Source organism: Podarcis tiliguerta, assembly GCF_965153285.1.
Source record: "Podarcis tiliguerta genome assembly, chromosome: 18".
NCBI lineage: Eukaryota > Metazoa > Chordata > Lepidosauria > Squamata > Lacertidae > Podarcis > Podarcis tiliguerta.
The window spans coordinates 10966796-10992942 of NC_139551.1; the positions used below are offsets into that span (position 1 = coordinate 10966796).

The 26147-nt window shown below is 49.9% G+C and overlaps 1 protein-coding gene across 5 annotated transcripts; it reads right to left on the reverse strand.

Moving 5' to 3' along the window:
* Window positions 1–864: 864 nt before the first annotated feature.
* TMEM259 (transmembrane protein 259) lies at window positions 865–24916 on the reverse strand (the record flags this gene model as incomplete). Of its 5 annotated transcripts, none has more annotated exons than XM_083421537.1 (12): window positions 24672–24916; window positions 23145–23490; window positions 19164–19436; window positions 14199–14316; window positions 13111–13221; window positions 11982–12104; window positions 11669–11769; window positions 9807–9864; window positions 8068–8151; window positions 6907–7039; window positions 4808–4907; window positions 865–3882 (listed from the first exon to the last, which is right to left on the reverse strand). In XM_083421537.1, exons 2-12 carry the CDS (start codon window positions 23367–23369, stop codon window positions 3124–3126), a joined length of 2085 nt encoding a protein of 694 aa, XP_083277663.1. In that variant the 5' UTR covers window positions 23370–23490; window positions 24672–24916. The 5 variants fall into 5 exon arrangements, with proteins under 5 accessions (XP_083277663.1, XP_083277661.1, XP_083277662.1 ...); XM_083421535.1 differs by having other exon boundaries at window positions 14145–14316; XM_083421536.1 differs by having other exon boundaries at window positions 23145–24916.
* Between the last annotated feature and the right edge of the window lie 1231 nt (window positions 24917–26147).

The window sequence follows — 26147 nt, forward strand, 5'->3', positions numbered from 1 at the left end:
AGAGGACGCCAAGATCAGTTTGGACCACTCCTTGAGGTTTGGTCATTGGAGTGGAGAAAATAAACCACACAGCATTTCAAAGAAATAAGGGTTGCGGCCAGTGTTAGACTTGCTCAAAGCGAACTTACGGAAATCAATGCATGTGACTAATCTAGGTCCGTTTTGCTCTGAGAAAGCCTTTGCTGGAGACAACCCTAAGAGGTCAGGCTGAGACTGCGGACAGGAGCTGCTGGGCCGTGTAGGAAACTGAGATAGGAGCTAGGAGCTAAATGGCACCTTAAATCTAGGTTATGGGTGCAACAACGGAATGTCTAGGCACTTTTTAATTAACAAGAATACAAAGCTGAAAATTAATGAACTGCAGCTAAAAATTTTTTCACATGCTCTAGACCACCCCGCTAATATTCTTAAGAAGATCTCCTCCAGATTTCAGAGAGTAGCTGGAAGTGGGGAGGCTGAAAAATCTTAGGCTCAGGACTGCACTGCTCTCAGAAACTGCTCATGCTAATGAAATTCCGTCACAAAACGCGCCTAGGAGTTTCAAACATGGCTGCTGGGGATGGCTGATGCGACGAGCATCCCGTTTGTTTAATTCTGGGGTTTTGTGGGGGGCAGAGCAAGTATTTGTGGGGTGCAGAGCGGAAGACAACTGTTTGATTTTGGGACGATTGTGTGTAAAATGGAGATGTGGTTTTTCAGCACTCCGTGAACTGGGTGTTTCTCCGGAACAGAAGCTGCCTTGCAGACATGACCGGATCCTGCACGGCTTGCGGGGCGGGCGAAGTTCTTCCTCTCTGCCCCGGCCCCATATCGTACTCTGTTCCATCCCAAAGTGAAGGGGAAAAAGGAGCACGGAAGCAATGCTGTTAGATATAGTATTTATTATATATATAATATATATAATATATACATACTTTTTTGTACATTAAATAGAATGAACTCTACTCTTCATTCCTGGTATAGTTTGGTGTGATTCTCCTCTCTTTCTCAACCCCTCAATCCTTTCTGCCTGACGATTACAACGTAAAAACCCTAATGTCCGAGTACAAGCATACAAGCACTCCATTGCCAAGCAGAGATGGGCGGGCGGGCAGCGAATGATCCCACCAACATATTGCACATGAATGGGGGTCGGGGGGGGGGGGAATACCACCACTATGCTTGTTGTCGGCCAACCCACCCTCCACCCCAAAACTAAAACTACTTACACGTCACCCATCCTTCCCTGGCTTTAGGGTACAGCACAGCAGCCCAAGGTGATTTTGACTGCAAAATCAGAGCATCTCACAGACGCTCCTGGGCTCCAGTCTCGAAAAAGGCTGCTGCTTGCTCAAGGGTGTACCTGCCTACTGCACTTTGCACCTCATGGCAGAACTAAAAAAATAAGAATTAAGATGCCCAGGGTCCTTGGCTCCTGCCTGCTCCCAGGGACCATGTGGCAGGACAGTGAGGTCATAGGGGCAGGGTTTCCTTAGGTCCAGCCGTGATACCCCCTGAACCTTCCAGCCTCAGAATTCCCCTTGCTATTGCTAGATCGCCTGAGTACAAAGGCACTCAAAAGTTTGGAGCCAGCTGCGTTCTACGATGCTTCCTATTCCCAGCTAGCACACACACACATGCACCCCACAATTTAAGGGGTACAGCTCTGCTCCAGAAAGGGATGGGCAAAGACTCCTGGGAAGCGGGTCCATTTTGGGGAGGGGTGCCCCCTGCCCCCCACCCCACTTTATGTTTCCAGGAACTTAGGTGGCATTTTTTGACGCACGCACGAGCACACTCTTCAAAACACATCCTGCTTACGAGATAAGGCACTGGGCTGGGAAACTTTTTAGGGTGGGGGAGTGGAGAATAATCCTAAATTGCCACGCTGCATAAAACAAGAACTGAGCTCACCCGTCAACAGCTGTGCAAGGGCATGAGAGAGAGGGAGCTGCGAGGGTTCTCACCAAATGACAGCTTAAAAAAACAACACACCACCCAATTTTTAAAGCCCCCAAAAAGCCCCCTCATTTTAGAAAGAGTGTTGACAGCCACCTGGTCCTCTCTCATCAAGGCCATGTCAGACTGAAAATCAGGAGCTGCTCCCTCTCGCAGCCGCTAAGGATGCACCGTTAAGATGCAACCTGGATCTCTGGGAACAAAATAACTGCTGGGCTTTCCTATGTAGAGGTTAAAAACAGGGAGGTGGGGGGGGGGACGACACACAGCCCAGCGACCAGGCAAGCCACTGCAAAGGGGGGGGGTGGCTTTCTGAGGACCCCCTTCCCCAGTGGCCAAAAAGGGCTTCCTTGTCAAGAGAGAGATAGAATCCACCTCCAGATCTTCCCCTTCACGTTAATTTTTAAAAGCGCCCTTCTAACAAGAAAGATCTATTGCTGTTTTACTCTGAAAGAGGCTGCGTATATGCAGCTTCTTTCAGAGTAAAATGCAGTCTGCCCCCCATGCTAAAAAGGAAAAAAGGAAAGGAAAAAGCCAGGCAGACGTTTCTATGACTCCAGCGCTTCTGGGGTGACAGATCTTCGAGAGCAGTGGCTGCCAGGAACCCCCAATTGAAAGGGGCTTCGTCTCAGGGCCCCCTTCCGCACAAGGGTCTCAAGTCCTTCTCCAGCAGCCACCCGTTTTCGCCCCTCCCCTGACGCAGAGTTCGCCATGATACCCGTTTCGTTCGCCTCCCCAGCGCCCCCTCCTGACAAAAGCAGAGAAGCACACACAGAAAAACAGCAGTAATTCCAGGGCAAAATTAAGTCCACATCTCCGGCAGACACCAAAGGCGGAGGGGCGAGGAGTCCCATGATTTGAGAAAAGCTTGGTGGGGTGGGGGGCAGAGAGACTGGCGGGGGGCTGTGGCTCCGTACGCCCAACAGGAAGGAACCAGAGGACTCTCTTCAGGTGCAGGGGGCGAACTGGCTATGGGTGTGAGCCCCTCGTTTTTTTATTCACATTTTTTCCTTCCTTTCCTGGGTTTGACGGAAGAAGGGGTAGGAGAGAGAGAGAAAGGGGGGGTCAGGTTCTCTCCCTCTCCCTCTGGCCTTTCAAGCTCTGCACCTCCTCAACGGAGGAATTGCAGGTGAGCCCAGGGACAATGGACGGTTGAACTGAGAAGCATCCCGTCCGCCAGGAAGCTCAAGAGAGACTGTGGGAATCTGGGCCCGCATCAGCCGCACTGTCCGAAGGCGCCGGCGCTGAGGAGTCCGCCTGCGCGAGTCCCTCCTCGGAGGCCTCGCTCGGGGCCCCGCTTGCAGCAGAGCCGAGTGGACAGCAGCCTGCGAGGCAGTCTGTGTCCGGAGGTTTGCCGTGGCCAGCTGAGCTCTCTGGAGGCTGTGGGACTGGACTGAGGGGGGTGGCGGAGGCAGCAGCAGCAGAGGCCGATCCGCCTGGTGAGGGAACCCCAGCGGTGGACGTGACCTCGATGGCAATGGACCCTACAGGAGCCTCTGCGAGGTCGCTGCTGACCAGGAGGCGGGTCATGACGCTCGAAGCTGACGCCACGTCCTGAAGGTCCCCGCTGGGCCCGGCGGCTTCTGGCGCGACGCTGGGGTCCAGGAGGGAGCCGCTCAGGTTGGACATGAAGGAGGCCTCTGCGATGACGGCGGTCTCCGCCACCCAGTTGAAGTTGTCGCCCAGAGAGGCCACCGTGGCGGCTACGACGGCTGCTGTGTGGGCATCTTCGGGGGCCAGGGGGCCGTCCCCAGCGGGGCCCCCGTCCAGGTGGGGCCGCGGTCCGGCCGGGTCAGCGGGAGCAACGGTGTTGTTGTTGTTGAGGTTGTCCTGCAGAGTGGTCTGGGCCCCTCCCTGCTGGTTCTGGAGCAACATCTCCTGGATCCGAATTTGCTGCAGGATGGCCGGCAGCTCATAGTGGTGGAAAAAGTAGATCATGGAATGCTGTGGGAAAGGCAAGGGGCAGAGGGGGTGAGCTGGGGGTGGGGGGCAGAGACGGCTGACATCCGCACTGGCCAAGCCTTCTGAATCCTGGCCCATTCTGCTGCCTGCTTCCCCCTCCCAGCCCCTTGAGTGAAACTGGGTGTTTTTAAAAGAAAGCTTACCCACCGAAATAACCCAGGCCCAGGACTGAAGAATGCTGAATTCTGTGCCCTTTTTTTGAACTTTTTTATTGATGTTTTCACAACACAGTAAAAGGAACTAACCGAACTACATCTGAAGGTAGCCCTGTTCATCATGGTTGTGTTTTTAATATTTTGTTGAGAGCCACCCAAAATGGCTGGTGAAACCCAGTCAGATGGACAACACATTACTATTATTATTATTATTATTAAACATTTTTATGGAACAGCCCTTCAGGTGGGTCTCATTTCACCTCTCTGTCTAGGCTCCAAATGGCTCCTTAAACTAAGGTTACGGTTGCCGAAAAGGGAACACCTAGTTGCCATTTTGGGGCCAGACGGCTCGAAACTTGTATTTTTCAACACGACTTTTCAGCTCCTGAAATTTGTTTTATCTGATCGTGCAGATAAAATAGAACGGACAGAATTCCGCAGTGTGTGAAAACAGTCAATATCCAAGGATCTCCAGGCAAACACCTCCAGATGGTGGAGATGTCAGGAGCCCTCCTGGTACCCGGGCATCTTCACTCGGTTGCAAGTGGCCAATAGCCAGGTGCAAAATCCGTCTGGGAAATTCTGAATGCTGGTTCCGGGCTAAATGCACCCAGCTCCCTCTACTGTTCCACAAAGTCCTGCTGAATTCTACACCATCCTGCTTCCTTGCTATGGCTAGTTCTACATCCTGAATTGTTAACCCTGCGGGTTTTCCTGCACTCCAGACAAACATAGTGAAATTGCCAACGTACCTGTATGAAAAGCCACGACGTGACCAGTGCCAAGCTGCTGTATTGCCCATTGAAGCGGTAATGGTAGGCATAGAAGGCAAAATGGTACAAGTAGAAAAACCTGGAGAGGAAGAGAGACATGGGGGAAAAGGAGTTAAAGCACATAGATCAATACTGGATTGCTGTAGGGCTTGAATCACACTTGACCTGAAGCTGCAGTTAGTGCAGCTAGACCAGCTGAACTAGCCCTGTTGCAGACTCCACATAAAGACCAATTCCACATTTATAAGAACTCGGCCTTTTATCATGGCAGCACCTGTGGAACTCCCCGTCTCCTGATGCCAGGCAGGTGCCTTTGCTGTGCTCTTTTCGGCGCCTGCTGAAAACATGCCTGTTTAGAAAGGGGTTTCTGCAATGCTGTGGAGGGAAGGGAGGGGAAGGGAGCCCATCTGGGAGAAGGAAAACTCTGATCCTAAACCTCTGCTGCCTTGAGGAATATATTTGGGAGAAGAAAAAAGCTCAGGAATAAACCCTACACAATCCAGAGCGGAGTCCCTAAAGCAGTTGGATGGCACCTTGCATGCCTCCTTCCAGCAACTCCTGCAGTCTTGCTCAGCTTTCCTTTGGACACCAGCAAGGCTGAAAGGCAGCCCAGCATCTCCAGACACACGGCCCAGGCCTGCGCCCCAGCACATCAGCGCTGCAGACACAGCAGTTTGGCTTCACCCTCAGAGGCGCACTCCGTTGTCTCTCGAGACAGACGGATGCCAACAAACCATAAAGTTGATGCGTGTTTTAATCTGTTTCTAGTCTATTGCTATTTTTACTTTCTGAAAGTTTTAAGTTATTGTTGCTAGTTCTTTTCTTACAACTGAACAGTGTAAATACAGTGAAGTAAATAAATAAATGACAGGGACATGGGTGGCGCTGCGGGTAAAAGCCTCAGCGCCTAGGGCTTGCCGATCGAAAGGTCGGCAGTTCGAATCCCCGCGGCGGGATGCGCTCCCGCTGTTCGGTCCCAGCGCCTGCCAACCTAGCAGTTCGAAAGCACTCCCGGGTGCAAGTAGATAAATAGGGACAGCTTACTAGCGGGAAGGTAAACGGCGTTTCCGTGTGTGGCTCTGGCTCGCCAGAGCAGCGATGTCACGCTGGCCACGTGACCCGGAAGTGTCTCCGGACAGCGCTGGCCCCTGGCCTCTTGAGTGAGATGGGCGCACAACCCTAGAGTCTGTCAAGACTGGCCCGTACGGGCAGGGGTACCTTTACCTTTACCTAAATAAATAAATACACACACTCTATCTTTCAAATCCATTCTCTCTCCTGCCACACAACTGAAAGATGGGAACGGAAACATTGTGGAAGAAAGGTGGGAAGTCAACCAAATAAGGACCATTGGAAACAGACAGGGCTGCGTTCAGTGTTGAGATCTGGCACAGAAGAGAGCCAATGTGGTGCAGCCGTTACTGAGCTGTGAGTGGTGTTAGAAACTCAGAAATATAAGCTAGGCTCCAAAAGGCTCCTTAAACCAGGGTTACAGTTGCCGTAACAGAATGCCTAGTTGCCATTTTGGTGCCAGAAAGCTGGAAAATCGTATTTTTCAGTATGACTTTTTGGTTCCTGAAATTCATTCTGATTTTGCAGATAAAATAAAAGGGGTGGAATTCTACAGGATATGTTGCTACTCTGTGAAAACAGACCAGATCCAGGGATCCCCCAGGGAGGCACCTCCAGATAGTGGAGACATTGGGCACCACCCTGGCACCCAGGCATCTTCGCTTGGTCGCAAGTGGACAACAGGTAGGTGCAAAATGTGCCTGGTTCCTGGCTAATTTCGAATGCTGACCGGGAGACCATGCTTCAAGCCCCACACTTGGCGATGAAGCTCACTGCGTGTGGCCCTGGGGCCCGTCCCTTGCCTCTCATAGAATCTAAGAATTGCAGAGCCGCAAGGGACCCCAGGGTCACTTAGCCCAACCCCACCGCAATGCAGGAATTGCAAGCTATCTCACAGAGCCATTGATTGAATAAAGAAGGGGTGCAAGGAGGGCGCCACAGGCCACCTCAAGCGTAGAAAAGGAGGCCTATAAACACCAGGAATTGGAGGCTCTGTGGGCCCTTACCTCAGCCAATGCCTCTTGCTGGTGTTGGTGTGGCAGCAGATGGCGTCGTACTGGTCTGCCAGCCACACGATGAGGATGATGTAGAAGGCTGTGGTGGTGTCGTTGAAGAACTCGGACATGATCGCCTCCATGCCTGCCACAGGTTGAAGGAGAGGAGGGGAGAGAGAAGGCCAGCAAGTCATCAGGGAGCTCAGCATCCCAAGAGAGGTGTAAGACGAGCCTCCTAGAACAGGCCAAGGGTCCAGCATCCTCTCCTCACAGTGACCAATCAGATGCCCCAGATGAGAATTGGGAGGGTGCTCCACAGGGTGGGCGTCACCACTGAGAAGGCCCTGTGCCTGGTTCCCTGTAGCCTTACTTCTTGCAAGGAGGGAATAACTGCCAGAAGGCCCTTGGAGCTGGACCTCAGTGTCTGGCCTGAAGGATGGGAAGATGCTCCTTTGGGTCTACAGGGCCGAGGCCGTTTACGCCTTTCAAGGTCAGCAGCAACACTTTGATTTGTGCTCAGAAACATACTAGGAGCCAATGCAGGTCTTTGGGACCAGTGTTATATGGTCCCGGCAGCCGCATTCTGGATTAGTTGTAGTTTCTAAGTCACCTTCAAAGGTAGCCCCACAGAGAGAACATTGCAGTAGTCAAAGTGGGAGATAACCAGAGCATGGACCACTCTGGTCAGACAGGGCGCAGGCAGGGAGGGTCTCAGACAGAGCTGGTAGACAGCCGCCCTGGACGCAGAATTGATCTGCACCTCTATGGACAGCTGTGAGTCCAAAATGACCCCCAGGCTGAGCACCTGGTCCTTCAGGGGCACAGTTACCCCACGAAGGACCAGGGAGTCCCCCACACCCACCCACCCCTGAGGGCCTGAGCACAGCGCAACAGCAGCAACTCTCCCCTCTTGTGATTCCCAGGAACTGGTCTCAGGACCTAAGGCTCAGATCCCCACTCAGCCACTGAAGGGGCCAGTAGCCTCTGACTCTTTTCCAGACTAGCCTCCCTCACAGGGCTGCTGGGGGGATAAAACGGGGAGGGGAGAGAATCGTGCCCATCACCTTGAGCTCCTTGGGAGGAAAAGGGGGTGTGCAAGATGTGAGAGACAGAATGAATGGGCCTGGTGTATCAAAGGCAGTTCCTGAGATTCCTACGAGGCGGTCTCCTTACCCACGAGAGCCAAGATGACGGTCAGCAGAGGGGCTGCCGGGAAGGCAATGGTCATGTTCATCTCCAGCATTTGCAGAAGGTCCACTGTGAGAGGGAGGAGGAAAAAACATTCAAGAGGAGAGGAGGTGGTTGCAGCCCAGGGTGGGGGAAGAGGAACCCCTCAACACAGATGACCCCAGGCTTGATCTCCAATTAGAAGGGATGCGAAAAGCGGAGGCAAGAGAGGGGCTGCTAAATTTTGCCAAATTTTGTTTAGCACATCTCGGTCGACAAACTGTGGTTAGTGCTAACTACAACTTGGCTTCAAAATATTATTTTTAACTTTGTAAATAAATTAAGTTAAATTATCATACCACTGCATCTCTCTCTCTCTCTTTTTAAAAAAGTATCAAAGCAGTTTCAGCAATGAAACCATTAAAAAATTAAGGTAAAGGGACCCCTGACCATTAGGTCCAGTCGTGGCCGACTCTGGGGTTGCAGCACTCATCTTGCTTTATTGGCCGAGGGAGCTGGCATACAGCTTCCGGGTCATGTGGCCAGCAGGACTAAGCCGCTTCTGGTGAACCAGAGCAGCACACGGAAACACCGTTTACCTTCCCGCTGGAGCGGAACCTATTTATCTACTTGCACTTTGACGTGCTTTCGAACTGCTAGGTGGGCAGGAGCAGGGACCGAGCAACGGGAGCTCACCCCGTCATTGCGGGGATTCGAACCGCCAACCTTCTGATCGGCAAATCCTAGGCTCTGTGGTTTAACCCACAGCGCCACCCATGTCCCAATTAAAATTAAAAAGTTAGACACCAATTAACCATTCTTCATCGCCTGTATAGGCTGGGCGGAATAGAAAAGTTTCCAGCAGGTGTTTAAAAATTGGCACAGAAGGCACCTGCTAAATCTCTAGTGCAGTGGTTCTCAAACTTTTTTCTCTGAGTCACACTTTCAGAATAAAAATTTGCTCGCACCACACCCATTTTTTTATCAATAAGAAATACATTGGAAAACAAAACAAAAAAACCTAGCAGTGCTTGTTTTATAATATAGAACACAACTACTTCCTAATACAATCCAGAAAGTATAAAACAATGCAATTACATAAAAGCTGTTCAAAATTTATTTGATTGCCCTTGAATCTTTCTGCCACACTTGCCATCCTCTCTTCTGACACCCTTTGACAACCATGCTCTAGTGGGAGGGAGTTCCACAGGACTGGGCCAATTACAACAATGGCTCTGTTTCTTGCTGTTGTCAAACCAGCCTCACCGACTCGGGGAATGACCAGCGACACTCCTGCAGGTGGCGTCAGTTATCAAGCCGGAATATAAGGGCTGAGGAGGCCCCTGAGGAACCCTGGGCCTAAGTTGTTCAGGGCTTTTAATATTAATACAAGAACCCTGAACCTGGATTGGCAGTAAAATGGGCAAGCAGAGCAGCGGCTTCAACAATGGCCTCACATTCTCTAACTGTTATATACAAGGTCTCCCTCAGGAGGTTGTCGAGGTTTATAAGCAGAGGTTGGGCTGTCATGGATGCTTTCGCTGAGATTCCTGCATTGCAAGAATGATGACCCTCGGGTTCCCTTCAAACTGCGGACCTTCTGATGCTGACTGATTGGAAGTGGCAAGCCTTGTTTGAACCCTCTGCCCGGGGGTTGGGGAAAGAAGAAAACTGCTGTCTTTGTCCTCCAGCAAACGGACCCCTTGGGCTCTCAGAAAGACAGCAAGACCGGATGAAATACTTACCGATAAAAACGAAGATCTGGTGGTGCGAGTACCGCAGAAGCATGGAGACAGACAGAGTCTGGAAAAGAGAAGGGGTGGGCAAGTGTTAGAGCCCCGGGTCCCTAAGAATGTAGGGCAGTGTCACCCCCCGCCAACCCCCTCCCCTAATAGTTGCAGACACCTGCCTTTTCGCCTGAATTAAATTCCGAAGGCACTGTACACATGAGCCCCCAAATAATTAGCTTTTAATAATCTTATCTCCAGTGCTATTTAATAGTCAGTGCTTATTTAATCATCTCCTTCCTTGGAGGTTTCTAAGCAGAGGTTGGATAGCTATCTGTCATGGATGCTTGAGCTGCGATTCTTGCCTTGCAGGGGGTTGGACTAGATGACCCTCGGGGTCCCCTTCCGACTCTGTGATGGCTCAACTAGGAAACTAATGAACTTGAAGCTTCGGGGCCTCCAATTCCAGAGGGACCCCAGAAGCGAATTTAGTCCATACTGCCTAAAAATTTTGAGTCGCACAAATCGATTAATTTGTTGTTGTATATACAGTATTTCAACAATCCCAAAGTTTGAATGTCAGTAGTGCAGATGTTTTAAAGGTGTGGTGATCTGTCATGGAACAACCCTCTCAGTAATTTCAGTAATTATCCAGACCTCATTGCTGGTTGTGAAGGTCTCTGAGCTGCATCCCTCAATATCACCCAGCCAGGAACTTCACTGGGTTCTCAGTCAATTATTTTAACCACAGACCACTCAGGCAGCTTTGGCTGGCTCCTTCATTATACACCTTTAGGCACCAGGTGAAGTTGTTCGTCTTCAAGCAGGCCTTTGGCTGATATTATTATTATTATTATTATTATTATTATTATTATTATTATTATTATTATGTCCATCTGACTGGGTTGTCCCAGTCACTCTGGGCAGCTCCCAGCAGAATAAAACATTAAGCATTGAAAACTTCCCTGAACAGGGCTGCTTTCAGATTTCTTCTGAAAGTCAGATACTTGTTTATTTCCATTATTTCCTTGGCATCTGATGGGAGGGCATTCCACAGGGTGGCTGCCACCACCGAAAAGGCCCTCTGCCTGGTTCCCTGTAACCTCACTTCTCACAGGGAGGGAACCGCCAGAAGGCCCTCGGAGCTGGACCTCAGTGTCCGGGCAGAACGATGGGGGTGGAGACGCTCCTTCAGGTCTACAGGCCCGAGGCTGTTAAAAGGGTATTCACATCCAATATCCTTTTAAATGTGTTGTGGGAGGGGGCCATTGATTTGTTGTTGCTCTTATTTTCCGAGCACAATTCAAAGTGTTGGTGCTGACCTTTAAAGCCCTAAACGGCCTCGGTCCAGTATATCTGAAGGAACGTCTCCACCTCCATCGTTCAGCCCGGACACTGAGGTCCAGCGCCGAGGGCCTTCTGGCGGTTCCCTCACTGTGAGAAGCCAAGTTACAGGAAACCAGGCAGAGGGCCTTCTCGGTGGTGGCGCCCTCCCTGTGGAACGCCCTCCCACCAGATGTCAAAGAGAACAACAACTACCAGACTTTTAGAAGACATCTGAAGGCAGCCCTGTTTAGGGAAGCTTTTAATGTTTGATGTATTACAGTATTTTAATATTTTTTTGGAGTGGCTGGGGAAGCCCAGCCAGATGGGTGGGGTATAAATAATAAATTATTACTATTGTTGTTGTTGTTGTTGCTGCTGCAATTTTATGTTGTGGACTCCCCCGAGATCTAAGGGTGAATGGTGGGATACAAATTTAATTGAAAATATAATAATAATAATAATAATAATAATAATAATAATAATAATTGTTCAAGAACTCTCCTGGGATCTACTGGGGCTGAAAAGCAGCCCACGAGCTGACACAGAATACTCACGAATATGACCATGATGACGAATGCTGCCAGGTACGACGTCCGCGCCATCCACATGCTGATGAATCGGTAGTGTTCCCCAGATACCACATTGCGGAGGAATCCTGAGCAAGGACAGAAGGGAAGGGAAGACAGGAGGAAAAAACAAGGAGGTTTCAGCAACAAAGATCTCCCAAAGTGGACTTAGTCCAATTAGTTAGCTCTGGCACCATCTAGTGTTGGACTTGCCGCCTTCTGCCCCACCAGAGACTGCAACAGCCCAGCCCAGATCTGTAACTGAGTGAGAACAGAGACCAATTATATACATATGCTAAACCTTTGTTCTCTTCGTTTTCAGCCAAGGCTTTCACGCTGGACATGAGGATGTCGTCGTAGCCAAGGAACTCGTCTAGGAGCAGGCGGCTGAACCGGTCTCCAAAGCACTGGTCTCGAGTGGGGTCTGGGGAGAAGATGGAGAAGAGGGTTTGTGGAAACAGGCGGAAAGAAAACTGGCTGTGCTGACAGCAGCAGGAAGAAGGAAGTCGAGGGGCGTTTGTGCATTTCACGGGACGCTCAGAAACATTCCAACTTCTGGAGGGGAAGGAGTGGGCGTTTTGTGAATTGGGAGGGAGGCACCATGGCACAGGGAAAAGAAAAAGCGGGGGCCAAGCAGTGGCCAACGCAGGCCTAAAAGCAACAAGGAGCAATCCCGGGTTCAAATCTTGCCACCACCCATTTAAGCTCACTAGGTGGAGTTTTGAGCAAGGCAGTTTCCCTTCTGCTACACGGGAATCAACCTTTCAGTGCGGCAGCACAGGAAAGAGCATCTTTGTACGAGTTAACGCTTCATTATCCCCTTTGCTGAACCTTTGTACTTTTGTCCTTCCAGGCTGTGACACTTAATGATTTAAATTGTTGATTATGTTTGCAGCTATTTTTTCCCGTTGGGATGCGGGTGGCGCTGTGGGTAAAAGCCTCAGCGCCTAGGACTTGCCGATCGAAAGGTCGGCAGTTCGAATCCCCGCGGCGGGGTGCGCTCCCGTCGCTCGGTCCCAGCGCCTGCCAACCTAGCAGTTCGAAAGCACCCACAGGTACAAGTAGATAAATAGGGACTGCTTACTGGCGGGAAGGTAAACGGCGTTTCCGTGTGCTGCTCTGGTGCCGGTTTGCCAGAGCAGCTTTGTCACGCTGGCCTCGTGACCCGGAAGTGTCTGCGGACAGCGCTGGCTCCCGGCCTCTTGAGTGAGATGGGCACACAACCCTAGAGTCTGTCAAGACTGGCCCATACGGGCAGGGGTACCTTTACCTTTTTATTTTTCCCCGTTAACAAATTATATAGCTAGAGAGAGATAATAATAATAACAACAACATTTGTACCCAGCTGCTCAACCTCCCTCCGCCCCAACGAGGCACAGCAAATAAACAAAGCTCCGCCCTCAGTTGAACAGAAAAGCAAAGCTTCTTACCCAGCGTCACCACCATGACAGGGATGCTGAGGCGCTGGCGGGTGCTGTGTGACAAGCGAAGGAACCCGTATTCAAAGGAGTATTCCACGATGTACTCTTCCTGGGGCCAGACTGGAAGCATTTTTTTTTAAAAAAGAAAATGGTATTTTTGAAAAGGCCAAGAGGCTGGAAAACCAGAGGTGCCCCCAGGGTTATTGCCTCGGCCCAGTTCACCCCAGCATGACCGTCGATTAAAAGAAGCCTGGCTGGGTGCTCCAAGGAGCTGGGGAAAGCTCCGAAAAGGACAGGGAAAATGACTCCGCTATGAGGAAAGCTTGCAGTGCTTGGATGTTCTTAGTTAAGGAAATAAGAGTCAATATGCTAGAAGCCTGTAGAATTAATGCAGGGCACGGAAAAAGAGAAAAGTTTCCCTCCCTCTCTCATAACATCAGGAGTTGTGGACTTCCAATGAAACTGAATGCTGAGAGATTCAGGACACTGTCCCGCCCCCCCATACAATCTTTACTGAATTTCCAATTTTTTACAAATTGACTTTAAATCAAATACTTACATTCGTTTCCTGACAGACTTCCCACATCCACCTCCCGTGTTTTTGTATATATCAAACTCTCGCCTATTGCAAAAATGCCTCTAATACAATTACTTTTCCCCCTTCTGCTGCTCCTTTCCTACCTGCAATTTTTTAACTTGTTTGTAGTGCTTTTCCAAATAGTCCCCACCCCCCAATGCCTCCATTCTTCTATAAAAAAGTGCATCTTTTTGACCTCTTAATATCGCTGCCCGCTCCTCTCCATGGCATTAAGGTCATTGAGAGCGGGTCAGTTTCAAAGGCTGCATGCCCCGAGAGTGCGCAGGCGGCGGGGCCTTCTCTGCCGTGGCCCCACTCCCTCTCAAAAAGGAACCTCTCCCACACACAAGGAGAGGAGGCAAACACCGAGAGAAAAGGAAAGTGGCAGGTGCAAAGGGAAGGGTGTGGCAAAGGTGAGGAGTGGGAAGGAGGGTTATTTAAAGGGTCTGCAATGTCGTCTCTTTACCTGCTTTGGCTAGCATCTCAAACTGGGACACCGTCTCGCTGAGGGGCTGCATACCTTTAGACGCCGGCTCGCCGCTGAAGGAGAACTCTTGGCTCTCGTTGGGGGCTGGCACCTTGGCGCCGCCCAGGCGGGGGGGCTTGAGGAACACCTTGGGCTCGATATCCAGCTCAAACTGGGACCAGCGGAAACAGAGGAGAAGAATTCAGGGAGACGCAGAAGCCGCTTCTACCAAACACCAGAGCCACTGGTCCTCCTAACTCAGTGGTTTCCAAAGTGGGCATTGGCTGGGGGGGATGCTGAGGGACAAGGGGGCAGCAGGGGGGCAGCGGGAGGTGTAAATGGCCACTAGACTCTGAAATGCTAGCATCACTGGGTCACTGGATGCATTGTGTTGAATTAATTCAGCTAAATAGGACTGGGCAATATATTGATGTACTGTATTGTCCAAAACTGGTCTGAAGTTCCAATCAGGATGTTGGTTGCATAGTTTTCCACCTGGCAATATATCATGAATCAAAATGTGGGGGGGGGGGTGCTATGCAAAAATTACAATGTAAATTGGCCAGCCAATGCCTCTATATAGCTCCATCCTCATTTCAGACACTGTGATATATCTTTATATCAATCTTTATATCTTTATATCAATCTTTATAAGCAATCTTTAGCTGGTGATATATCACAGTGTTGAAACCAGGTATCGCCCAGTCCTACTAAATAGCTTAAACAGGATTTGGGGGGGGGGGGGCGTGCAATTAACTTACTGTTTTGAATTTTAGGGCTTTTTATAGGGTAGGGTAAGGGATGCGAGTGGTGCTGTGGGATAAACCACAGAGCCTAGGGCTTGCCGATCAGAATGTTGCGGTTCGAATCCCCGCGACAGGGTGAGCTCCCATTGCTCAGTCCCTGCTCCTGCCAACCTAGCAGTTTGAAAGCACGTCAAAAGTGCAAGTAGATAAAGAGGTACCGCTCCAGCAGGAAGGTAAACAGGCTTTCCGTGCGCTGCTCTGGTTCGCCAGAAGCGGCTCAGTCATGCTGGCCACATGACCCGGAAGCTGTACGCCGGCTCCCTCGGCCAATAAAGCGAGATGAGCGCTGCAACCCCAGAGTCGGCCACGACTGAACCTAATGGTCAGGGGTCCCTTTACCTTTTAATAGGGTAGGGTAGGAGGCACTGGGGATGGAACCAAGGGGACAGTGACCCAGTATTTTTGGGAACCACCGATCTAACTCATTGGCTTCTATTATTATTATTATTTGTCCACTGTAAGGTTGCAGGGCACATGACAGCAATTTAAAAGAAGCAATATCCAAAACCATTAAAACCATTTACAGTCAGAAGAAGAAGAGAGTGAGTCCCAACACACACACATGCCTTCATCTCCCCCGGATGCAACAAAGTGCTTCTCTCCCGCTTCAGTCTCTGTAGCCAAAAAAGGCTACAGAGCTTCACCCACTAAGGCACACTCTTCCATTGTCTCCCAAGACAGACGGATGCCAACCAACCACATATATCAGGTGTCAAAGATCATCATCATCATAATAAAATTATATTTATATCCCACCCTCCCCAGCCAAATCCGGGCTCAGAGTGGCTAACAACAGTAAAAGTAACACAGCATTCTAAAATCAATTCATTCTAAAATCAAATGAATGGCAACCATTGAGCTAGAGTTTTGTGAGGATTACCAAAAGAGGGGGTCAGACTGCGCCTCAGCCAAAGGCCTGGTGGAACAGCTTGTCTTGCAGGCCCTGCAGAAAGATGTCAAGTCCCGCAGAGCCCTAGTCTCTTGTGACAGAACGTTTCACCAGATCGGGGCCACAGCCAAAAAAGCCCTGGCTCTGGTTGAGGCCAGCCTAACCTCCCTGTGGCCCGGGACCTCCAAGATGTTTTTGTTTGAAGGCCGTAAGGTCCTCTGTGGGGCATACCAGGAGAGGCGGTCCCATAGGTACAAGGGTCCTAGGCCGTATAGGGCTTTAAAGGTTAAAACCAGCACCTTAAACCTGATCCTGTACTCCACCGGGAGCCAGTGCAGCTGGTATAGCACCGGGTGAATGTGATCCCACAGCGAGGACCCTGTAAGGAGTCTCGCCGCGGCATTCAGCACCTGCTGGAGTTTCTGGATCAGTCGCAAGGGCAGCCCCATGTAGAATGAGTTACAATAATCCAGTCTGGAGGTGACCGTCGCATGGATCACTGTGGCCAGTTCAGGGTGAGAGAGGTAAGGAGCCAACTGCTTAGCTTGGCGGAGATGAAAAAATGCTGCCTTTGTTATAGCTGCAATCTGCGCCTCCATGGAAAGGGAGGTGTCGAAGATTACACCCAAACTCTCGGTGCTGGCACTAATTGCGCCCCCGCAAGAGATGAGAATTGCCCCCCCCCATCCCATGGCAGTCTGGTATGTCTGCAGCATAATGAACATGGCTAAGAGCCTAAATAATTGGGAGTAACATCTTGAGGACCCCACCCTGCCTAACCCTGGATGAGAATGCAGACGCACAGTCACATCTGACCATTTGCTGCATCTGCGAGATCAGCCTCTGTGCGTTTGTGCACTATAAGCAACAAGGCATTTCTCTCAGGGGGCGATAAAGAATCTAGTCGTTTACGCTGCGTTTGACAGCTCCTCTCAGGAAGAACATTTGTTGTGCCACAGAGAAATAGTGCATCATTGTTAAGGATCCAAAATTACTCTTATAACATGCAGCAACCTTTAAACAGCCATACGGAAAAGCTAGACACACACACACAAGCCCCCGCAGCCTCCTGCCAACCTCCCCCAAGGCAAAATAATCTCTAAACAGAGAAATGAAATAGTCCCCCAGCCCTGAAAGGCTAGATGAGGTCTAATATGAAGCACAACTGCAGTGGCAGACAGCAAATGGTAGCTTTCAGCTGGTTTATTTAATCCCCGTTCTGGGTTGCACTCAACGCAAATGGAAATATATATATATAAAAGAGGAACCATATTGGAGAAAATTAAATGAAATTAAGGAGTAAATTGAGTGAGTTAAATCAGCTGCGTTGCCACCCGGGGACTCCTGGCAATTTGTTCACACAAGGCATTAATTTGGTTTAACAAACCTTTAATGTACTACATGCTGGTTCGATCGCAAGGGAGGAAAGGAAATTACTGTTTGGTGGGTGGGGAAGAGGACCCGTTAATTATTGCCGGCTCTTGTAGGGCTTGGAAGAAATGAAACAAAAACCGAGCCCAGCAGGACCACATAATGTTTTTCTGCACTAGTGAGAAACAGACCTTTCAATGTGGCAGCAGTTGCCCTCTGGAACTCCCTGCCTCTTGATATGAGGCAGGCGCCTTCACTGTACTGTTTCAGACACCTGCTAAAACTTGCATACATTTACTATTATGGGCTGCAAGTTCTACTCAAGGGTACACCCACTAAAATTAATAGGCTGTAATGTTACACCTTTTAATTTCAACAAGTCTACTCTGAGTAGGACTAAAGGCAGAGACAAACCCTATATGGTTCCCAAGATCAAGGAGCATGTTTTCATCCAAGTAGGGATACGACTGGACACAATTCTGAATCAAGAATATAGGGCTGAACCTTTCAAAGCTGTATTGATAGATCATTCATTACTCGACGGCTTCCTAGAAGCAACTGTCTAGCTCTGGGACTAGATGGGAGTGAAATCTGACGGGACAGAAGTCTGATGGCTTTAAAAGACAATGAGCATCTTGGAGGCTGAGGTTTGTCAGAATCAAGTACACACTTCCAGAGTTGGCACAAAATACATTGCCTCTAGTAGATGAGCCACCAGAGTCAGTGGAGGGCCGTGAAAATTTGTGTCCAGGGATTTTTAGACTTGTTTACCCATGTACTAGCTGAAACCAAAGGGGCGCATGGGTTGCTAGATGTGAAATATATTGGCATTATTTTCAGCTCTCCTGCTCCACTATCTAGGGAAGCAAGAGTCATGATCAGAGTGCAAGGACACATTTCAGCCAGGCAAAAAATGCTCAAGGAGGGTGCGGAGCAGGGCTGGTGCGGGTGCGTGGCTTCGGGGAAAGTCCCCAGCACTAAATAAAGAGGCCCAGAAGGTCCACATTTAGGGTTTCCCAGCTGCTGGTGTTGCTTACGCAAAGGCCTTGTAACTGAGGCTCCTCTCAAACAGTTCCTTGGGGCCTCAATTAGCCACAGAGAAGTCCTCTCTCTGAAAAGCATCCAGGTTTTGCATTCCCAGCAGGGAGAAGCAGTGACGACGGATTGTACCCAAGAGGATCTCCACAGCAAGGAGATGGGAGAAGAATGCAGTGGGTGAGGTAGTCCTCATCCTATAGAATCACAGAACTCTGGAGTTGGAAGAGACCCCTTTAGGCTCATACATCCCAACCCCCGGAAATGCAAGAATCAAAGCTAAAGAATCCCTTGCAGGCGGCCGTCCAACCAGTGATAGAAACTGAGACATGAAAGCTAGGAGCCAAAGGCACCTTAAACCTAGGTCACGACAGCTCGACAACAGAGAAGGTTGCCAAATTTATCGAGAGAGCAATGAGACTGAGAGCTGTTATCTGAATGACACCAGTGTCGTCACCCAGATTCCTCTCCTAGGATCTTATGATTATTATCATTATGTTTTATTATTATTATTTTATTACCTCTGTCAAGTACTGAGATTATTAATTTATCTAGGGTTTTAATAGGTCACAAGATTTTACGGTAACCATATTTGTAATGTATTTTTGTTGGTGTTTGTCCTTTGATGCTATGGCCTGTCTATTCTATTCTAGGTCACGGGCACTGCAACCGAATGTCTAAGCAGGCTTTTTTTATAACAAGACTACAGAGCTGAAAATGAATAAACGGCAGCTAAAATCCTATGTTCGTTTTTCACATGTTCTAGTCCTCATCTGAAGACTGCAAAAAGCAAAGCCATACTTCCCATTCACCAAGAACAATGGGAGTTTTGAAAGCTGCGTCCAACCTCTGTTTAGAAACTGCTAATGAAGGAGAGAGTCCACCCACTTAGAGACGGTCTGCTGTGCTCCACCCTACCTTGATGGAGCTGTTCTCAAACATCTCCACGCTCATTTCCTCCTCTTCTTCTTCCTCCTCCTCCTCCCCGCCAGCTGCCTCAACCACCATACCCGGGAAGCGGTCGCTCTCGCAGAACTGGAGGAAGATGGGGGCGCGGCTGGAGTTGCGCTGGATCTCCACCCGCAGGATCCCGTCGCGCGGCCACTTGTCTCGGACGTGCTCCAGGCAGTTGATGGGGGAGCGGGAGAAGGCGATGTGGATATACGCCAGGATGAAGAGCACAAACAGGGCCTGGAAGAGGGAGGAGAGAGGCGGAAAAATTAGAAGCAGGAGAAACAGGAATGGAGGACCGCATTCCCTTCTTAGAGTAGTGCCACAGGCTAGTTTCTGCACACTCGCACCCGTCTCTCTCTCCTCCATCTGAACAAGCAAGTGGCATTATCAGAGGGTCAACCTTCCTGGGGTCACATGACTGTGCTGGCTGGGGCCAGATGCAAAAGTGGGCGGGGCAATAGAGGCAGATGCCAATAGAGGCAATAGATGGCAAGCTAGTTTCTAGACACACCGACAGGAGCCAGCCAGCAATAAATCACACCCTGCACATTGAAGTTAACTCTTTATTAGAACAGGATCTGCACAGACCTGGTGGAGGGTCGGGCGTAATGGGCACAGGAACTCATGCCCAATAGGACTTGCACCCATGGATCAGTTGCCAAGACTAAAAGTCCCTGCCTCTCCACAGCCATCCCCTCCTCTTCAAGCAATCAGAGACTGCGCCAGAGTGTAGGCAACCTCTCCTCCACCCTTTCATGCCTCTCCTGGTTCTGGGAGACAAGGGGGGAGGGGAGATTGTCGCAGCAGGAGGGGGAGACACCCGTGACTTCACCAGGTGGACTCATAATCTTGGCCTCCCTCCTCTTCTGCTGCAGCTTCCGCCTCTGATTCCGGACTGCTCTCTGCCACAGACTCTCCCTGCTCACTAAGTCCTGTTACCCCTTCAGCTTCCGACTCTACCTCTTCCCATTCTTCTCCCTCCGACCAAGGTTAGAGTGCAGGGCTGATAACGCCAAGGTTACAGGTTCAATCCCCATAAGGGACAGCGGCATATTTCTGTATTTTAGGGGGTTGGACTAGATGATCCTCAGGGTCCCTTCCAATGCTATGATTCTATGAGAATCACTGTCCCACCACCAATCCCCAGGCTCTGAGCCTTCTTCCTTTGGGGGTTCCTCTGCTAGTACCTCCTACCATCCTTCTGCATTCAACCAGTGCCTGACATCCACACACTGACACACCCCACTCTGTCCTATAGAGGCATCAGCAGAGTTCATGGACCACCCCAGACCACACAAAGATGAGAGGAAGTTTTTTGGACACCCCCCCCCAAAAGCTGTTGACTGAGAATTTTTGTGGGCTAGTTAGCTTCTGTGTATTGATTTGCAAGGCTGAATGAACAGGAAACGTTCTCAAGTGTTTACAACAGGGATAGGGACCCCCGGGGCCTCCCAGAAGGATGCACTCTAACTCTGGTCATCCTTGAGTCTTGGCCAAGTGGGTTGAGTAGAGCCAAAGGAGTTACAGGACGGTAAAATTTGGCTGATTGTTTGGAGGAGCTTCCAGAGAATGTTCTCTCCCGAGTCATCACCACCCTAAAACTCTGAGGGCAGCGGCACTACCAAGAGGGGCCCCTCCAGTGAGAGACCCCTCCCTAGAGTATCTGAAGGGAAGCGGCCAAAGTCAACTTAGATATTTGGTACCCGAGTCATGAATACTAATACCAGCACCTTGAACTGGACCCAGGAATGAACTGTCAACCAATGCAGCTGTTGTATAACAAGGGTCATGCAAGTCCAGAATGGAAGCCAGCCAGTAAACAGACAGCTGCATTTTGGACGAGTTGACGTTTTTTAGGTAGTCTTCAAGGGCAGCCCCACACAAAGTGATGTAGCACTTGTCAGGATTTCCTGCCTCAAGCGAGAAGCTTGAATAAATGACCTACAAGCTCCCCTCTGCAATTCTGTGAGCCTGGACTCGCAAAACTGTCTACGCAAGTTGACAGCTCTCAGTAAGTTCTGCTAGGGGGGCTGTTTTTGTGGGGTTAACAGAGAAGAAACTTCCTTTTACCTGGCCATCCAAACCCAGAACTGTAACGCAATGACAAGCACAGGTCCTCCAGCCAAGAGCCTTTCTCAGCTCTATCCTAAGATGCCAGAGATCAAACAAGGAGCTTTTGCAAGCTCTACAACCAAGCTGCAGCATATATCAACATTAGCATTCCTAACACTTCTGTGTGTGTTCTTAAGCCATCGAAAAACCCCACTTTCCTATTTCTTAAGAGTTGTGATGTTGGAAGGTACCCCAGGGGTCATCCAGTTAAACCCCCTGCAATGCAGCAGTTCTAAACGTCTAGTTGCCAGTCTTAAAAACTGGGATAGAAAAGCTAGGAGCCAAATGGCTCCTGGGATCTGGGCTGTGGGCGCCAAAACAGAATGTCTAGTCGCCATTTTGGGGGGGTCGGCAACACTATTTAATTGTAATTTTGATAAGCATGAACTAATACGCAATTCACATGAGACACATTGCTCACATTTTTATCAGAAATTGTTAATACACGTTAATTTGGTGTTTGCAATAAAAATATTGGTACCATACTTCAGTTTTCAAAACTACTCTTTATTATTAAACTCCTTAACATATTGCCTATCTTTAACTCTGAGGTGAGGCTTCAAAGCACATAAAAAAGGTAAAGGTACCCCTGCCCGTACGGGCCAGTCTTGACAGACTCTAGGGTTGTGCGCCCATCTCACTCAAGAGGCCGGGGGCCAGCGCTGTCCGGAGACACTTCCGGGTCACGTGGCCAGCGTGACAAAGCTGCTCTGGCGAGCCAGAGCCGCACACGGAAACGTCGTTTACCTTCCCGCTGGTAAGCGGTCCCTATTTATCTACTTGCACTTAGGGGTGCTTTCAAACTGCTAGGTTGGCAGGAGCTGGGACCGAAAGACGGGAGCTCACCCCGCCGCGGGGATTCGAACCGCCGACCTTTCGATCGGCAAGCCCTAGGCACTGAGGCTTTAACCCACAGCGCCACCTGCGTCCCTTGTTTCAAAGCACATACATTACAGTAATCTTTGAGCATCAGCTGGGCGCAAGAAATGGCACCTGGCGCCCTGCTAATTTCGAACCCTGCTAGTCGCCTGTGGCGATTAAATGTTGCAACCGGCCAACCAGGAAGAAACCTGTAAAAGCTTAAGAGAGGAGCGAGGAGGGAAAGTGTTTCCAACTCAAAATTTAATGTGCAACAAATTATTTCCATGTGACAGTGCGCAAATGCTGTGTTAAATGTATGTTTGAAGCTGGAAGTATTTAGGATTCAGCAGGTGGAAAGTAAAGGCTTCCTTGATATATAAGGGGTGGGAAGGCTTTCTCTGACAGAGGAGCACATTGAGAAACCTTCAGGAGGGGCCAGTGTTGGGGGGGGCCGGGGCAAAAGTGGGCAGAGCAAGAAATGTATTTTTTACTTTGCGTAGACTAGTTCCTACACACCTTGTCTCTGCTCTGCCCAGGCAAGGAGGAGGCCTGATCTGAGTTAAAGGTCCCTGCAGCACAACGTAGTTGACTTTTATTTATCCATTTATTTAATCTATATACCACCCTTCCTCAAAAGATTTCAGTGCAGTTCACATAACAAAATGCAAGATACCAAATAATTGAACCAAAACAACAACCCCCACCTCTTCCCACAGATACATTTAAAAGGCTGTTAGTATATTAATCAGCCAAATGCCTAGTTGAAGAGGAATGTTTTCATATGGTGCCTAAAAATATATAGTGGAGGCGCCAGGCAAACCTCCTTGGGGAGAGTATTCCACAAACAAGGAGCCACTGCAGAAAAGGCCCTGTTCTCATGTTGCCACCCTCACGTGAAGAGGGTACACAAAGAAGGGCCTCAGATGTTGAACACAGTCAACCTCCCCCCCCCCCAAAAAAAAACCACTTTACCTTGAGAAGTACGAAGAATTCAAATATACGACGGAAGGAAGGTGGGAAGAGGCGGGCGTAGGTGACGGCCATCTTGAAGAAAAGGGCATGGAACAAGCGGTCACGTACGTTGATGAGGGGGTTCTGGTTGAGGTTGCGGACCCCACGGTTGTTTCCGGCAGGGGCCCTAGCGCCCACATTATTGTTCATTGGGTGGTGGTGGTGGTTGCCTTGGTTCTCGGACATCCTTTTCCAAGACAGGTGTTAGCTTTCCACGGGCGAATTCAGATTTGGTGGGCAGCCCAACTTTGCTTGGATAAGAGAAAGTGCTCAGGAAGCAGCCTGTGGGGTCGTCTTGGTAAGGTTTCTCTGGGGGGTGGGGAGAAGCGGCCGAGGGGGAGGCAGGAAAAAAAAAAGAGTCACTCCTTCCCCACAAGGGGAAAAAAAAAAAATCCACGCACAGCAGGATAAAGAGAAATTGTCTTTTAAATGGGCTGATGCAAAAGTTTCAGTAACTTTGTAAACCGGTGGGAATTTTTTTGTTTGGGGGGGGGAGGCACCTCAGATATTGGTTTGAAAAGTCACCCAAAGAAAGCAAGGGAGGGGAATGTTAAGCTTCCTAGGTTGCAATTTATATAATGTTGGAAGGTGGCCGGGGGGGGGGGGGGAGAGAGACTGAATCTAATGGGACTTTTGGGTCGGAGAGGTGCAACACTAATAGTCCCCAGAAAGAAGAGGAGCTACCCCAAGAGAACAGAGCAAAAGGGAGTCGGGGGGGGGGGTCTAACACGGTAGGGTTCCAAAGGGGGAGGCAGAGAGAGATCCTAAAGAGATCAAGTTGTGGGTTTTCTTAAGGGGGGGGGGAGAGCCAAATCTGTGTGGGGAGGAGAGGTGGTGAAGCCCTTCTTTAAATTGGGGGAAGGGGTCAGACAAAGAAGAGACTATGCTAGCAAAATAATTAGGGGGGGGGGGGGAATGCCTAAGTTTAAAACACCCCAACTTGGGCTGGGGAGAGGAAAAGAAAAAGGGGTGGGGGTGTTAAAACCTTTGATTTAGATGTTGAGGGCTGCCAAATCCCACCGTTGTGGGAAGAGGACCAGGTTGAAGGGGGGGGGGGGAGGAAATGCCAGCCTCAAAAAGGGGAGAAAAAGAAAAGGAGTCTTAAAGCCCCTTCCTTTTGGGGGGGGTTGGCTGGAATGCTAAGCAGACCCCAAAATCGAAGGGTGGGGGGGTGAAAGATAGATATAAGGAAGATATTAAAGGGAGGAGGAATATGCCTATTTTAAAACACCCCAATCTAAGGGGGAGGAGGAAGATGGATGTGGGGCGATTGCGGGGGGCCCCAAAACCCCACATATACCCCCTTCCCCTTCAGAACTGGGGGGTGGGGGAACAGACACCTTTCCCCCAAAAAAAAAGAAATACAAGGGAGGAGGCGAGGGAGGAAAGAGGACTAACTCCCCCCCAAAAAATGGGCCCACCCCCCCAAAAAGAGACAGCCGCCCCACAGATGTCAATAGGTGTGGGGAGGGGGGGGTGACAGGATACCAGGCTGGGGTGGGAGCGAGGCCCTACGGGGAGGGAGGCTCGAGCTGGGCCGGCTTCTCCCCTCCTTTTCGGGGCGCCTCCTCTGAGGGGGGGCCGGCGAAGGAGCGCCCCGCCGCCGAGCTGCCTCCTCTCAGTCCCCCTTCGCGTCCGCGCCGGCCGCCGCCATCTTGTTTGGTTCTCTTCCCTCCCATCTCCTCTTCCTCCTCCTCCTCCTCGCCCCGCCCACCACGACGGGCGCGGTGACGTCAGCGGGAAGAGGAGGCGGGGCGAGAGAGAGGGAGAGAGAGAAGCGCCGAGCCGGGAGAATGGGAGGGACGGAGAGGATTCTGGGAAATCACGCAAGGACGCAAACCCTCCAGTAGAACGTCATGTCTAAACTGCGGAAGAGGAGGAGGAGGAGCTCCAAAGGGGATGCGGTCAAGATTGAGAGGCTGTAACACAACGCTTCCGGCTCTGAATTAACATGTGTCCTAGAGGGTGGAGATGAGATGAGCTTGAGTCTTGACTGATCAATTATTATTTTGTTAAAAAGCACTTTTATTTTTCTCTGAATGTGATTGGGTACGTTGGGGGAAAATGTTCAAAAAATGAATTTTTTCTTTTACTTCCTCCACTCACCCACACAATACTTTCCACCTCCACCTGTTGAATTTCTACCTGCGTCGTGAAGAAAGCTGACTGGGTCGAGGAGAAGGGTGGTGCTGAGAGTGTTTGAGGCAGCTGATTGTTTTCCAAGTATTGCAGATGCCGAACTCCCCCTCCCCCTCCCCCGTCATTTGACCTCTTTGATTCCCTAGCACCTAGGAATTTCGAAGCTGCGGTCGAAAACCGGAAATGATGCCCCATCGCCGAAACACTTTTCCTACCTCTTTGTCCCAAGGTTCACCCGCCCCGTCAATCTCATTATGAAGACCCCGCCTCCTTTCCCCATCATGCATCGCCAGATCAATGCCAAGTTTCCTTTTATATTTCTCCCATTCTTTTGCTATTTTCCTTTAAAAAACTTCACTCCAGAGGAGAAGAGCCGCAGAATCATTTCCCTTGATTAAAAAATGCGAGAAAAAATCTAAAGGGAAATAATGGATTTCTATTTGTGATCACCATGACCTTACAATATTTCTACCAACCGAGGTTTATATAGCAACTGCGCGCATATAGCATACGTGCTCGCTTCGGCAGCACATATACTAAAATTGGAACGATACAGAGAAGATTAGCATGGCCCCTGCGCAAGGATGACACGCAAATTCGTGAAGCGTTCCATATTTTGCAATTATTGCTAAGGGATATTTGCAATTCTAGCTAAGTGATCCACATGCAAAATATATTCATACGTGTATATGTGTTTTTAAAAAATAAATGCATCCTCCCTCCTCTCTTTCCTCCCCCTCTCCACTTTGCTAACCTCATAACCACCTTTGCAATGTCTTGCTTTCAATGGGGGGAAGGAGGGCTCTGCCCTAGTATTTGCATAGT